General features: G+C 39.2%; 10 protein-coding genes across 10 annotated transcripts; 3 read left to right on the forward strand and 7 right to left on the reverse strand.

Moving 5' to 3' along the window:
- Nucleotide 1: 1 nt before the first annotated feature.
- WALSEDRAFT_62229 (hypothetical protein) lies at nt 2-523 on the reverse strand (the record flags this gene model as incomplete). The annotated part of the gene is made up of 3 exons (XM_006956173.1): nt 2-87; nt 133-307; nt 356-523. The coding sequence occupies 3 exons, from the start codon at nt 521-523 to the stop codon at nt 2-4; spliced, it is 429 nt and encodes a 142-aa protein (XP_006956235.1).
- A 1,678-nt stretch (nt 524-2,201) lies between these two features.
- Met22p (3(2),5-bisphosphate nucleotidase HAL2) lies at nt 2,202-3,389 on the reverse strand (the record flags this gene model as incomplete). Its single annotated transcript, XM_006956174.1, has 4 exons — nt 2,202-2,384; nt 2,428-2,894; nt 2,941-3,216; nt 3,260-3,389. The coding sequence occupies 4 exons, from the start codon at nt 3,387-3,389 to the stop codon at nt 2,202-2,204; spliced, it is 1,056 nt and encodes a 351-aa protein (XP_006956236.1).
- Nucleotides 3,390-3,593: 204 nt separating this feature from the next.
- Nucleotides 3,594-7,180, forward strand: WALSEDRAFT_27061 (protein transporter; the record flags this gene model as incomplete). Its single annotated transcript, XM_006956175.1, has 12 exons — nt 3,594-4,460; nt 4,506-4,627; nt 4,674-4,945; nt 4,992-5,098; nt 5,141-5,819; nt 5,868-5,956; nt 6,005-6,194; nt 6,240-6,392; nt 6,440-6,636; nt 6,684-6,945; nt 6,992-7,123; nt 7,173-7,180. 12 exons carry the CDS (start codon nt 3,594-3,596, stop codon nt 7,178-7,180), a joined length of 3,078 nt encoding a protein of 1,025 aa, XP_006956237.1.
- Nucleotides 7,181-7,307: 127 nt separating this feature from the next.
- Nucleotides 7,308-9,030, reverse strand: WALSEDRAFT_62232 (Sodium/hydrogen exchanger; the record flags this gene model as incomplete). The annotated part of the gene is made up of 6 exons (XM_006956176.1): nt 7,308-7,556; nt 7,604-7,677; nt 7,725-8,401; nt 8,447-8,683; nt 8,735-8,768; nt 8,814-9,030. The coding sequence occupies 6 exons, from the start codon at nt 9,028-9,030 to the stop codon at nt 7,308-7,310; spliced, it is 1,488 nt and encodes a 495-aa protein (XP_006956238.1).
- Nucleotides 9,031-9,827: 797 nt separating this feature from the next.
- Nucleotides 9,828-11,556, reverse strand: WALSEDRAFT_59263 (Arp2/3 complex 16 kDa subunit ARPC5). Its single transcript, XM_006956177.1, has 4 exons — nt 11,342-11,556; nt 10,612-11,293; nt 10,445-10,562; nt 9,828-10,398 (listed from the first exon to the last, which is right to left on the reverse strand). Exons 1-2 carry the CDS (start codon nt 11,488-11,490, stop codon nt 10,978-10,980), a joined length of 465 nt encoding a protein of 154 aa, XP_006956239.1. The 5' UTR covers nt 11,491-11,556; the 3' UTR covers nt 9,828-10,398; nt 10,445-10,562; nt 10,612-10,977.
- Nucleotides 10,242-10,837, reverse strand: WALSEDRAFT_31069 (hypothetical protein). Its single transcript, XM_006956178.1, has 3 exons — nt 10,612-10,837; nt 10,445-10,562; nt 10,242-10,398 (listed from the first exon to the last, which is right to left on the reverse strand). The coding sequence occupies exons 1-3, from the start codon at nt 10,780-10,782 to the stop codon at nt 10,259-10,261; spliced, it is 429 nt and encodes a 142-aa protein (XP_006956240.1). The 5' UTR covers nt 10,783-10,837; the 3' UTR covers nt 10,242-10,258.
- WALSEDRAFT_67214 (hypothetical protein) lies at nt 10,672-12,002 on the forward strand. Its single transcript, XM_006956179.1, has 4 exons — nt 10,672-11,294; nt 11,345-11,521; nt 11,570-11,897; nt 11,944-12,002. Exons 2-4 carry the CDS (start codon nt 11,513-11,515, stop codon nt 11,979-11,981), a joined length of 375 nt encoding a protein of 124 aa, XP_006956241.1. The 5' UTR covers nt 10,672-11,294; nt 11,345-11,512; the 3' UTR covers nt 11,982-12,002.
- WALSEDRAFT_35132 (hypothetical protein) lies at nt 11,964-12,432 on the reverse strand. Its single transcript, XM_006956180.1, has 4 exons — nt 12,369-12,432; nt 12,242-12,315; nt 12,108-12,191; nt 11,964-12,058 (listed from the first exon to the last, which is right to left on the reverse strand). The coding sequence occupies exons 1-4, from the start codon at nt 12,400-12,402 to the stop codon at nt 11,993-11,995; spliced, it is 258 nt and encodes an 85-aa protein (XP_006956242.1). The 5' UTR covers nt 12,403-12,432; the 3' UTR covers nt 11,964-11,992.
- Nucleotides 12,429-14,607, forward strand: WALSEDRAFT_42723 (pseudouridine synthase). Its single transcript, XM_006956181.1, has 2 exons — nt 12,429-12,825; nt 12,925-14,607. The coding sequence occupies exons 1-2, from the start codon at nt 12,444-12,446 to the stop codon at nt 13,845-13,847; spliced, it is 1,305 nt and encodes a 434-aa protein (XP_006956243.1). The 5' UTR covers nt 12,429-12,443; the 3' UTR covers nt 13,848-14,607.
- Nucleotides 13,985-14,347, reverse strand: WALSEDRAFT_11260 (hypothetical protein; the record flags this gene model as incomplete). Its single annotated transcript, XM_006956072.1, has 1 exon — nt 13,985-14,347. A coding segment is annotated over one exon (363 nt), but the record flags the coding sequence as incomplete, so codon positions are not given.
- Nucleotides 14,608-14,702: the final 95 nt, after the last annotated feature.

Genomic DNA, 14,702 nt, shown 5'->3' on the forward strand with positions numbered 1-14,702 from the left:
TTTATGGTTCGTTTTGAATAACACATCTTGTCTCCTTAATAACGTGGTTGTGGAGACAGCGACTGTCTGAAGTGACATCAAGATGTTCTGATTGGATTAGCCAAACTGTACTGTTAATTTAGATAAACTCACGATTAGCGTAGTTGATCCAGAGATTATCCAAGTTCTTCCTGTTACAGAAATTAGCACCAAGATGAATTTGTGGTTGGTATGGAAGATCATCTCTAGCTGGAAGTCCAACATATTGTGTACATTGATCACCGTAGATAGTGAAAGTGTTGTGACTTGTGAATGGCTGTGAGTTTTCCTAAAATAGAGCGTGAATTATTTTGATGATGTCTCAAAAAATCCTTACAATTGTGTTTACACTGACAGCCGCGGTATTAGCATGGTCAAGTCCGGACTTCCATGGGTCCTTGATTACGACCGAGAATGATTGGTCATCAATTGTGCCAAAAGTGTCTGACCAAGCGGAGACACCGGCGGCGACTGAAGTGAGAGCGAGAGCAGTAGCGAATTTCATTGTAAGGCTTAGTTGTTGATTGAAGTTAGAGAAAAGAAAGACAGTTGGATTAAATATACTTTCGGAGCTCACAGCCTCGGTAGATTTATAGTTTCGAGGTACCGGAGATGTACATCGGGGTCGCTGTGTAATGCAAGGAACAAATTAAAAGTGACCTTCCTAACTAAAAATATCTAAAGCCTTGTTCACGACCAGGCCTATGTTTTGACACAGCGTGAAACACAGCTGACTGATACCAATCAAGCTCCTTAGTGTTAGCAAATGGCTGAGCATGACAAAGGATGTCACAGTTACAGTCTAGTGATTGTACTTTGGATAATAACAACTGAAAGGATTATTATATATCCATATTCGTGGCTTGCTTAATGTCGAAACTTCAACCAAAGTTGTAACATGTTACAGCATTGCATCTGTTTTTAACTTTATGAGGTAGCTTTGTTCTTATCATAAGTCATATCTCAGCAATTGTGTACCACTTTTTGAACCAGCTGGAATTTCTAACGCAGGCATCCTAAGTGTACTTATTTTGAATATCATTGAGTTATTTCTTTACATATAAGTATTAACATTGCCAAAATGACACAACATATAAAAGACCAATCAACCGTTTTTGTCTTAAAATGCTTAATTGATTCCAAGCAAACGTAGTAATCAGCATACTTTCTGAAGCTTCTTTTTCTCATGTTGGGTTTCTAGAAGCATTTATTGTTATTTACAATGTAGCTTTTTATTAAATCGTATAGTTTGTGCCTTTATGGTGAGTGATACGCTGATAATCACCTTATTTGATCCAAAATTCACTTTCGGTTTTTTTTTTGTGACGAATTTGCACTAAAGCGAATTTTTCAATGAGACATTGCATCTGACTATGGACTCAACAAATCTTTCACATTTATCGTTCTTTAAGGTAAATATGCTTCAGTTCATTAAATCAATCTGGATTTTCCTAAACACCTCCTTAAAATGTCTCAGAGGTCGACTTTGGTATAAGCATTGATAGCCCACAATGTAATCACTAGAAATGCTCTTCTGTTTGTATTTTTATGCCTGTTAAAGGATGTTATCAGGATGTTGCCAGTTGTGGTACCCTTTCATAGGCAGAGATACCATCGACGATCATAGTCAGAGTGACAAAAGTTGAGAGTTCCATAGCAAGACTGGGTTTTATGGGAAACAAAAGAGAAAGAAAGTAATAATGATGTGGCCTTCCAATTTTATGGGTTTGGTTTATTTTGAAACAATGTGTTGTAGGGAACTCGGCAGTTGGGCTGTATAATACAAGAGTAAGATAAATATCACAACAGCCTAGCCATGATTGGAACTTGCACAATCTGCTTGTTTCGTTGTGTTCATATGATATTAATTTTAACCTATGTCGATCTAATTCCAATTAGGTGAGATAATATATTACCTAAAATAAATTTGATGAAATAATGTAGTAGTTGTAGAAGCGCCGAATGAAAGTAACCTATCCCATCGTTGTCCTCGATCTAATTCTTTCGACATAACTGATATCGCAACTTGAAAGCCTACTCGGGGAACATCTCAGAATCAGTCAATTCTCATAAGTCATACGAGATAACTTGAGCGAAACTTTTAATAACTAAGCTTGTTAATCGTATGGCAATACAAATCGCTGAAATTATTTTCCATTCTATGATTTAATATACACAACATTTTATGCAACGTTAAGGACCTTCTGTACAGCCTTGATAACATCACCATGGATGGATTCGTGAGCGACAATGACACCCTTGTTGTTCTTTAATGTACGTCCGAGTGAGAAGTCAAGGTCCTTGTTGTGAATGTCAGTAACTTTACCACCTGCTTCAGCAACCAAGAGACGACCTGGAGCATGATCCTATCTAGTGTTAGAATTTAGAAGCTTAACCTTCACAACCTACCCAGATCTTTTCCTCGTATGAGGCACTGACAGGTAAACGGAGGTAAATATCACCATCACCACGTGAAATAGAGCAGTACTTTGCTTGAGAATCCATTCTAACAGGCTCCTTGGTAATGTTTAATTCCTTAGCGATGTTGGCGGAGTCACCTTGTGATGAGTGACCAGATTCGACGGATTCACAGAAAGAAGCTTGCGCAATAGATTCCTTTGTGATGCTGTTCATTGAAATTTTACTAAGTGGACCATTTGTTTCGCTAATAGGGCGTTGGAAAGCACCTTGTCCCTTGATTGCACCAAATACCACGCCTCTTGGACCGTCAGGTTTTGATGGATCAACTGGAAGGTTTGGACAAGCAATAACTCCGAGTTCAACTTTTCCTTCAATGAGGAGAGCGAGACAAACAGCGTATTGACCACCGCGTAAGAAACCCTTTGTACCATCGATAGGATCCAAACACCACATTCCTTGGGATTTGTTAGTGATAAAACATCGAGTGACATAACGACATACTGCCTTTAGCGCTACCTTCGAAAGTACCTCTATCGATAGCGTCGAGTAACTCGGTTTCACTGCGAGTTACGCCAAGTTCGAGGTCATCAGCTTCACCTGCAGCCTGTGGCTTGGATAATTCAGCATTGACCAAATCAACTACGCGGTTCTTGAGTTGCTTTGATTCGTCTGTTGGTTGGCGGAGATCTTTTGCGTCCTCTTCACCAACGATTGGGTCATTTGGGTAAGCTTTTGATAACAATAAGGAAATTAGAGATTGACAGGAGTAATCAGCGACTAGATATTTTTAATATTTGCTAATAAATTGTTAGATACACACCTGTAACTGGTGATTTATCCTTCTTAGTGACAGTTTCAGCGTTTACTAACTTCTTAAAAACACTCTGAGCTAAATTTGCTGCTCTACTAACTACTGTGATAGCTATTTGCTTCTCTTGAACTAAAGACATCCTCCTTGTACTTAAACAACGAGGAGATATGCAATGAATTCCATAAAACTACGTACAATAAAAAATACAGGAAATAGGATGAGAGATATCCATAGAATATCAGAAGATCAACAGCGATTACTCAGCGAAGACCACCGCCATCTCGAGGCTGACGCTGATGACGATGACGGGGAGAATAGCAGCAGAGATGAAGAGACACACGACATGGATGATATCTCTGATAGTGACTATCGTAGAATACAACTAAATAGCCCCAGTAAAACCAAATATTCAGCCAATATAGTGAAAAACCAAAAGTACAACTTGATATCATTCATTCCTTATGTTTTATACGAACAATTTAAGTTCTTCTTCAACCTATACTTTCTCTTAGTTGCATTATCTCAATTTATACCACCTTTGAAGATTGGTTTCATATCAACTTACATCGCACCACTTGCTTTCGTTTTATGCGTTACGATATCTAAGGAGGCCTACGATGACTATTTAAGACAACAGCGTGATAAAGAAGTCAATTCATCACTCTATTCTGTTATCAATCCAAATCCCTCAGCTAGTTTAGAATCAGGAGATACTCAGGCTATCAAACTGACGCCTTCATCACGAATAAAAGTGGGTGACTTACTACTCCTTGAAAAGAACCAGCGCATTCCTGCAGACTTGGTTTTACTGAGGTGTACAGACTCAACTGGTACTTGTTTCGTAAGAACCGATCAGCTGGATGGTGAAACAGATTGGAAATTAAGGGTAGCCGTACCATCAACTCAATCACTCGAAAGCGATTCCGACCTACTTCATGTTAAAGCTGAATTTCTGGCCGGTCCTCCAATTAAAGACATCCACACATTCAAAGGATCAGTTCACCATCACGGCTCTAGTATTTTCGAACAAGCATTACCTACGGAACCTTTATCGGCTGAAAATTGCTTGTGGGCAAACACAGTCCTCGCTGCTGGATCTGCTGTTGGCGTTGTTGTATATACGGGTAAAGAGACACGCGCGGTTATGAATACCAGTAATCCAAAAAGCAAAGTTGGTTTGTTAGATTGGGAGATTAATAGACTTGCCAAGGTGTGTAGTTTTTTGTTTCCTTTCTATCTATTGACTAGATTACAGATTCTCTGTTTGGTTACTTTCCTTCTATCCGTTGCTTTGGTCGCTTTAAATGGTTTCAGAGGTCAATGGTACATCTATATATTCCGTTTCTTGATTCTGTTCTCTTCTATTATTCCCATAAGGTGAGTTTTCACTTGCGTCATTGATAATAATATAACGGAAATACAGTTTGCGTGTCAATTTGGATATGGGTAAAACAGCTTATTCAAAGCAAATAATGAAGGATAAAAATATTCCTGGTACCGTAGTTCGTACATCAACACTTCCAGAGGAGCTTGGTCGTATTTCATATCTTCTTAGTGATAAGACTGGTACACTGACTCAAAATGAAATGATCATGCGTAAATTGCATATGGGGACAATGTCATTCAGTAATGATTCAATGGATGAAATACGCTATCAGTTAGCAACCTTCTATGGAGCAGCAGATGATGACGATTGTGGGAAAGCTTCTTCTGGATTATTCTAATCTAACGTATCCATTAGCCAAAGCCCCTACGCTTGTCACTGGAGTACAATTAGCTAGTCGCGGTCGTCGCGATATGAGTTCACGTGTTAAAGATGTCGTGATGGGTTTGTCTTTATGTCACAATGTAAGTTTAGCCAAATTTTTAGTATCAGCTAACCATGACTAGGTTACGCCCGTATCAAATGATGACGGCTCAGTCTCCTATCAAGCCTCCTCACCGGACGAAGTAGCTATAGTAAATTGGACTGAGAGTGTTGGAATGACTCTTGTGCAAAGAGACAGAAATCAAATTACATTGAGAACACCTTCAAACGCCTTGTTAAAATTTGAAGTACTTCAATTGTTCCCGTTCACATCAGAATCCAAAAGGATGTCTATAATAGTTCGAGATACGGAAACTGGTGAGATCACATTTTACGAGAAGGGTGCGGATGTTGTCATGATTCCTCGAGTTCAACGTCAAGATTGGTTAGAAGAAGAGACGGGTAATATGGCACGCGAGGGTCTTCGTACACTTGTTATGGCGCAGAGAATCCTCACTGAAAATACATACGCGACGTTTGAAAAGGCTTATAATGAAGCCAAGGTTAACTCAAGTATTGGTAGATTAGATGTCACACCTGAAGAGGTTGTAGATAAATATCTCGAGCATGATCTTGAATTATTAGGTTTGACTGGTGTAGAGGATAAACTTCAAGAGGATGTGAAATCTACGCTCGAGTTACTCAGGAATGCCGGACTTAAGATATGGATGTTAACGGGTGACAAGATTGAGACTGCCACATGTATTGCGATATCGAGTAAACTTGTTTATCGTAATCAATATATACATCAAATTGCTAAAGGTAAGCGAAGATATTTCTTTTAGCTTCACGATAATAACACTGCTATAGCCAAAACAGTTGAAGAAATGAAAGATCATCTTGATTTCCTCCAATCTAAACCAGACTCTTGTTTGGTAATTGATGGTGATTCACTTAACGTATGTATATATGCAAGAGAGGAGCATAAACTAATATCATCCTACTAGCTCTGCTTAAACAATCTCAAACCAGAATTCATCCAGGTGGCCACACAATTATCAGTCGTCGTTGCATGTAGATGCTCGCCCACACAGAAGGCTGACATCGCGAAATTGATAAGAGCGCATACAAAGAAGCGTGTGTGCTGTATAGGTGATGGTGGTAATGATGTTAGTATGATTCAAGCGGCAGACGTTGGTGAGTCTGTTTATCTTGACAAGCTCTTAGTTAACTTCTGTTAAGGTGTTGGTATTGTCGGAAAAGAAGGAAAACAAGCCTCACTCGCTGCTGACTTTTCAGTCAATCAGTTCTCATTTTTGACCAGATTGCTGGTGTGGCATGGAAGAAATTCCTATAAGAGATCTGCAAAACTTGCTCAGTTCGTCATCCATAGAGGTATGTTTGACTATTTACCTTCTACAACGACTAACAATAATCGTAAGGTTTGATTATTTCAATCATTCAAGCAGTTTTTAGTGCCATAATGTATTTCGCTCCAATTGCAATCTATCAAGGCTGGCTTATGGTTGGTTATTCAACAATATACACAATGGCACCCGTATTCTCATTAGTATTTGATCGGGATGTCAATGAGGAATTAGCGTTACTATATCCAGAGCTCTATAAGGAATTGACAAAAGTGAGTTGGAATATTAGAAAGTCGCACACAATCTGACTGTTAAATAGGGACGTTCTTTATCTTTCAAAACTTTCTTCACCTGGATGATGGTATCAGTCTATCAAGGTGGTGCTATTATGATAATGAGCTTGCTTCTATTCGAAAATGAGTTTTTGAATATTGTTGCTATATCATTCACGTCCCTGATCGTTAATGAATTAATAATGGTAGCATTAGAAATAACTACATGGCATTTATACATGGTTATTGCAGAAATAGTTACTCTCATCATTTACATTCTTAGTATGGTACTATTACCTGAATATTTTGGTAGGTGAATTTAATTCTATGGACAACTCTAATAACCAAATAATAGACCTTTCATTTGTTTTCTCTTTACGATTTGTTTGGAAGGTTGCAGTTATTGTTGCGGTCTCATCGCTACCATTATATGTTTACAAAGCGGTTAGATCGAGGTTTGCACCTGCAAACTACGCCAAATTGTCATGTGAGTATGATAGTATTATGTGTTCTCTTCTTACTAAAACACACTCAAGATCTCTAGAATGGTCTAATGTATAGACTAATAAAAGCATATTCATTTCTAGTAATAAAATTGAAGATACATACAATCCTTGCATGTTTTAATAAAAGAAAAAGAATAGAGAAAAAGCATAGTAAAAGTTGCGACACTAAACGTCACTCTTGTCTTGAGTTCCTGTACCCTTGACCTTTGTTTCTTGAGTAATGGTAGCCTCTGTGTTAAAAGTTGGGGCAGCATAAATACTCTCTTGTCTCTCGATCCTCAAACGAGCTGTGTCACCCCAATGAGAATCGATAACCCTTTGTCCAAAATACTTGACCATTAAGCCAAATGCGACTGGTCCTATAATGGTGTTCCATGCGACTGCCCATATACCAATCAAGTATGTTTCATTATCCTATTGAGAATGGTTAATTAATGTCAACTAATAATGAGATGGCTCACCATTACGGAAATTGCATTATCAGATCCAGCATTAGACTGTGAAGTTGTTAAACTAACTTGCAGAATAAGAACACCTGATTGGGATTTAGATAATTAAATACGAATTAAGGGATAATCTCACCAATTTCACCTCTTGCAAGCATAGCACTTCCAAGAATGAGACCAGCAATCCAGGAATCTTTGTTAGGTTTACTAGAATGTATTTTAGTTTTATACTTGTCACTCTCCTCGTCGACCTTAAAACGTTCTTTTGTAACCAAATCTCTAATTGGTATCCAAATTCCAACTAAAAGTTTACCGATAAACATAAAGACACTATATACTAGACCTTGCCAGAATCTTTTAGCAGTGAATAGATCTAAAAAGGGAATTGAATAGCCAATTGAAGCAAAGAATAAGCTTGCAAAGTATCTTTTAAGTAGTGGGTCGAAAATTTCTTCAAATATGTGCTTGTAATTAATAACACCTTCACGGTCGGATGGCCATACAGCTAATGTCATACCAGCTAAGAAGGCACCAAGCAACATAGTGGTGTGTATATAAAATGATATTGCTAAATATGCGCATAGGACAAGGAATCCAACGGTGGTTGCACCTCTATAGCCACCGTAACGACTGATTGGAACTTCCAGGAATCTTCTATAGATTGGTCTAAATGCATAAACAACTATTGGAGAAACGATTGATAAAGCTACAGATGCGACTATAGGTTTGCCAACTATCCACCCAAGCGTGCTATTTGATCCACCACCCAGAGATTGAACAACTGTGAGCAAAACTAAAGCAATAACGTCGTCACTATAAATATTTGAGTATGTTAATCTGAAGGATAGTGTAATTTACCTTAGAGCGATGGCAGTGAGTAAAGTACCGACTCGTGTCGCTTGGACATTCAATCCTTTCTTGGTTTGGCTTTGAAGGACGAAGAAGGTAGTTCCCAAACTGGTAGAAGACAGTGCACAGCCTGCAGTAAAAGCGTGAAGGATGGGATATCCAAAAGCCTTCCAAAGGATTGCAAATGAGAAAGCAATTGGAAGTAATACACCCCAGAAAGCAGCGATGAAAGCAATTGGAATGCTCCTATTAGTTGTGATCAGAAGATGATTTTAGCCAAAGGCGAAGGTGGCTCACCTTAAGAATACCTGGGCATCAAAGTCAAGACCACCTGTGGATATATTAGGAAAGCAAATCGCGGAAATCCCCTACCTACCAGAGAATACTATGAGAACTAAACCTAAATATCCTACTGTCAACCAGGTTTCCTCCCATTCGTGAGGTAAAATCCCCGCAAGTGGACCACCAAAGATGATACCAACTGCGATTTCACCTAGTAAACCAGCGGAGAAGACATAATCAGCGATAATTCTAGCAAATTGTAAGAAATAATAAAATCCGATTAGAACCAGCAATGGTCTTTCTTGGACCATTGTCGGTTCTTCATAAGTTGTCGTTATCGAATTAGAGGCCATAACATAGATTTGAGTATTTTATTTGTAGATGTCAACTTTGAGTGAGTTTGTTGTGTCTGAGTTTACTTTTATCACTAAAACAAGCTTCCCGCTGAGTTGGTGATCGACGTTTGACTGAAAGGAGGTTCAAATTCTAATTCCTTGGCAGGCACCTTCTAAATTGACTTCCTAAGATGCCAGACGTAACGAACGTTGCTTACGTTGCGTCAGGGATCAACACTCGGTAATATCACAAATATCTCGTCATAGTCTAACATTTTAAACTTGAAATGGAAGTTATGTAAAACAGACGCCACTAAGATACAAATTAAACTAGATTGTCATAATGCCGTCATAATTTCAGTCAGAACAGTAATAGTCATTTAGTTGAATATATTCACTTATTTCTGGCCAAGTAAGTGGGCGGAACGGATATGATGATTAAAGAACCGAGAAAGACCATACTAGAAATACACGTATAATTATACCCAATTTTATGACTTTTCGCTTATCATCGCCCTACGAGGCATTGGTAGTTAGCTTCATAACCTACTTTAAGCAAGTCTGATTCAATAACATATTAACAGGCAAATATTACTTCTTTAAAGGCAAGGCAAATACTTTATATTTTAGCCTAAACCAATACATTATATCTTAATGAAACCTCATGATGCACTCAATGTGTATTCCCACTATCAAGACACAGTAAAAGAATGAAGAAACTTTCAAAACGTCAATGTATAAGATTTCGGTGCTTCCAATACTAGCAAATAAATGCTAGTAGGTCGATTCAGATTCGTACGCCGTCCCTTTGTATGTAACAAGGTGGTTGGCTGGCCGGACGACTGAAGACATTTAAGCAATACATTATCCGTTAGGATGTACGCCTATTCAGTGCTTTGCCATGGGTGATCATCAACATCGAACTTAGTTTGGAAGGATGGTTTATATCAAGAGCAATTCAGCTTCTTTTATAGTCGAGAAAAATTTGTCATTAGGGTTAAGGTAATGTGGAGAATGAATAAAAATCAAACTAAAAATCAGCGAAAGTAATCGTTAATTATGAATAGCGTATTTACCTTTATTCACAATTAAAAGCAACGCATTCTAAAATATAAAAGGTTATCCATTTCGGACAGTTTGATACGTCCAAAGTCACAGGCAGGCGCAATCAATGAATGTAATCTGAGAATGAAAATGATTCAATTTAAATGGGAATGACACAGCGAACGGATAAATTATCATCATTGACGAGCCGGCAGCGGTCATCCTTACCTACGTTAATAGTGTTTCCCGCGTAGATTATCTGGAGATCGTCGTTATCTTGGTCTCTGCAGTGACCAAGTCCTATGGGAAGTTTAGACCGTGTATAGATATGAATTGGGTTCCATACCGATATTGACGTAAGGGCTCTCTGGGAGGTCATCCCTCGGAGGTAAGCCAACCGATTGATAGCATTGGTTTCCTCTAATCACGAATTTGTTCTTTGGGATGTTCAAAATTGGTGATTTCTGGTGTCGTCAATTAGGAATTTTTCTTTGTTCAAATTATATTACATACCTCTGTCTGTAGGGAAGTGTTTATGCTCTTGTTAAATTCATCGTCCGCGTCGCCAACAGACTTCTCAATCAAGAGTGAAAAAGAGTTTGAGTCAACTTCACTGTTACCGTCGTTCCAAGCGGTTACACCAACAGCGAGAGCTGTGAGAGCGAGAGTAGAGAATAGTTTCATTTCTTTTCTGTTTAGATAGTTGTAGTATAAAAGACAACGGCTACCGCATTTATGCGCTCTATAGAGCACAGCAAAGAAGTGTTTTACATCCGAAATCTAATTTTAGCTAACTGTGTCACACGGAACGCATTTCATAGATGGAATTAGAAGAAGTGCAAGATAAATTTATAACAAAGAGGTATCAAGTGGGGGCTTTTAGATGTGCTTCCGGTCCGTCATCACTCTCACGATTGAACCTGTACCAGCGACCTGTGTGAGCTTCTCATGCCAGCTGAGGAAGACATTACCAATTTGCTCAGCTACAGGAAGAGACATGCACTTGTAGATATATTTCATCAGGTTGTCCTGTTGATTTGGCTGGAGGTTATTGATAACGTTGGATATATCAGATGTTCTGGTAGATGATAGGATCTGGATCACAGTGTCGGTGTTAATCTTCCTCGCTGAATCGACTGTAGGGCCATATGGAGGGTCATCTAGAATGAGACCGAGAGCATTTGTGACGTCTCCGCTGTGATTTAAATTAGATAAATAAGCAGACTATAAAGTAACTACTCACCCGTTCACTAATCCCCGTACTTGTGCTTGTAATGAGGTGAAATAGGATAACGCATCCTGCTCAGATCTTGGATCAATCTCGAGGAGATCATCATCGTTTAGATAATCATCTTCTATTGCATCTATATCGATCTTTCTAAAATTGTTCATCTCTTGGTTGTAGAAATCCAAGATGCCAGCAGTGAGTTGTCGTCAGAGATGCGCAGAGATGAAAATAATAAGAAGATAGAATAAGATGTCCAGAATACAGCTGGGTGTTAGAAATCGTAGATTAATGGTTTATTTAGATTTGGATGGTAAAACGATGGTTAGTCAATTGGGAGATATCTACAGAAATGCTGTAAGGGATTTGATAGGAAATGTACCATCAGATGAAAGAGATATGTATCCTACGATAGATGGCACTCTCGCATTCTACAAAGCGAACAATCTCAACACGGCTGAGTCGAATGACACGCTGGAGTACACACTAATAAAGGAAAGTCAGAAGATAGAAGAGACAGGATTGAGAGATTTGGATTACGTTTTTGTCGGTGTAGATGGAACGCAGCCAGAAGGTGAGTGTGGAGTACTATATCTACACTGACTAACGATATACACCAGCTGAACTACCAATGTTTGAACCAGAAGAAGATGTATAATTAATATTATTTTAAATAACTGCCTCTGTCTGCCAAACTGAGTTTGTAGCAAATTCCGGCGGTGCTATTGGATCAGTCTTGAGGGTGTTAATATGGCGATATATATACATAATACTATATACTCACCCTCTGTCCTCTATTGCTACCCGTCAATCTCTCATCTCTTTTCATCATAACCTGTTCAAATTGGTCGACGTTGTATCTCGTTGGCTGGAGTGTATTGTTAGAGAATAGACTCCATATTATCTATATGAACGCACTTTCCAATCATTTCTAGCGAATTTCATTGAGTTCATACCAACACTGACTACACCGAACATAACAGTGATAAGTCCTTAATAGATAGTGTTATTAGCAACTTATTAGTATAGTCTAACGATTACACACCAACTGGCACCAACGCTTCAAATGGAACTGGCATTTCTCTTGATAGTCACTAATAAACCATCTTTATCCCCTTCAATGATCAAACAATCCAAAAAAAACTCTAGAGATTTCGTTTTTAACGCTTACAGTCAGCGTAAAATTGCTATCAAATTCTCATACGCTGGTTGGGCGTACAATGGTTTAGCTGCCCAGGGTACACCAACTCCGCTACCAACAGTTGAGCAAACACTTTGGGATGCACTAGCAAAAGGTAGACTAGTAGACTCAACAAAATCTTTTGAGAGTGCTGGATGGAGTAGATGTGGTAGAACTGACAAGGGTGTGTCTTCTGCAGGTCAGGTTGTTGCTTTATGGGTCAGATCAGCTTATACACCAGAGAACAAGCCATCCTCAATAGAAGCATTCAAAGGCCCTAGTCAAGCCAAACCTATAAAACTCACAAAAGATCAACAAGCTCGTATAAATAACGCACCGGAAGATCAGAAACAGTCTGTTAAAATGGAAGTTGAACAGCAGGCATCCGCAATGGAAGTGGAAAAGGAAAGCAAAAAGCCAGTCGTTGAATACAACTTCCTCCAGATTCTAAACTCACTTCTTCCACCAACAATTCGTATTCTTGCTTGGTCACCAGTTAAGAACTCCTTTGACGCTAGATTTGACTGCAAAGAGAGACACTATAAGTATTACTTTGATATTAAAGAGTCTCCACTCGGTCCTGGTCTCGATATCCACCTCATGAATGGCGCCTTGGAATTGATTAAAGGTGAACACGATTTTAGAAACTTCTGCAAAGTCGATGCTAGCAAGCAAATTAAGAATTTCCATAGACGTATTAACGACGCTTGGATAGATCCTCCAGAAGCAGGGTCAAACCTTCATTGCGTCAACTTACGTGGAAGTGCTTTCTTATATCACCAAGTGAGATGTATCATGGCCGTTCTCTTCTTAGTTGGATGCGGAAGAGAAAAAGTGGAAATCATAAATGATCTCATGAGGGTTAAACCAGACGATAAAGATCCTTCATTACCTGTCGTCGAAGGAAAACCACTCTATGACATGGCGAATGACCTTCCGTTATGTCTGTATGATTGTGTTTTCGATGAGAGAAGTTTATCATGGCGCACGCAAGCTGGTGACGAACCAACAGATGAGGTTGAAGATAGACGACAAAGGACGAACACTTCAAAGGCAATCGTTGATCAGTTATACGAATTGGAATTACAATCAGCGATGTTGAAGAATGCACTCTCGCAAATCAAACCAATTGATACCAGACCAGTGGGAGATAAAGTGAATGCTATACCGCTTGGTGGTAACAACTTTGTCATATCAAGTAAGCATCTTCCTCTACTCGAGCGTGAAAGAGGTGACACACCGGACGTAATCAACGCTCGTTGGAGGGACTCAGAGAAAGGTAAAAGACGATCGAAAAAGTCAACCTCAGCTTCTGAGAAGATGGATATAAGTGATGCCGAATAAATACATTATAGATAATACATTTGCTAATATAAATGCTAATACTGATTTGATAATGCTGAAATTGATGCGCTATTGGATTGATTACTTTCTGAATGACCATTATTATCCTTAATTGTTGAAGCAGCTTGTATGAGAGTCATAGCAGCACTCTGCTCCCATTTATCGATTTCCTTCTTAAGTGCTGCATTTGTACGTTCTAACCAACGTATAAGCGAGACTGCCTTAGATAGCAAGACTCCTTTACTAGTATTGGCCGATTTGCTTCTAGTTTTACTCCTGCTGCTACTACTGGTTGCCCCCAGATTTGGATTCTCGTCTGCCATTATTGTAGCGAGTGCGTCAAACGCTGCTTTCTGTGCAGAACGACGTTTCTGTTCGCATTGAAGATGATTATTCCGCTTCTGTTCTGCACTTAGAAGTTCTTTCTTCTTCGTGAATTCAGGCTGTTCAGCCAGAGGTGATGGGTGTGCGGGTGCACGGGAGGGAGTCTGTAATGGCACGGGTAAACGCTGTATCAGTTGCTCCATTTCTGATGGATCCATAGGCGCTGCGCCACTCTGAGCGTAGGCTTGTTGCATCAATCCAACGAGATTGTTAGACGTCAAGCAATCAGCAAGTGCAGCGAGAGACTCCATGCTGATGTGTGAGCTATTTGGTGGCTCTGGTTGCTCGAAGGCTTCCCTTTCCGTCTGGCGTGCTAGATCTTCCAAGTCACGGTCTTCGTCAGATTGATCAGAACGTATTCTAGTAGATGATCTCTCCTCATCAAAACTCTCTTCAGCTGGCCTTTTGGATCCAGCTATTTGTTTGCTCATGACAATTTCACGTGATAGTATCTGAACAAAATTCATGTGA

Source organism: Wallemia mellicola, assembly GCF_000263375.1.
Source record: "Wallemia mellicola CBS 633.66 unplaced genomic scaffold WALSEscaffold_2, whole genome shotgun sequence".
In the NCBI taxonomy this organism is placed as follows: Eukaryota; Fungi; Basidiomycota; class Wallemiomycetes; order Wallemiales; family Wallemiaceae; genus Wallemia; species Wallemia mellicola.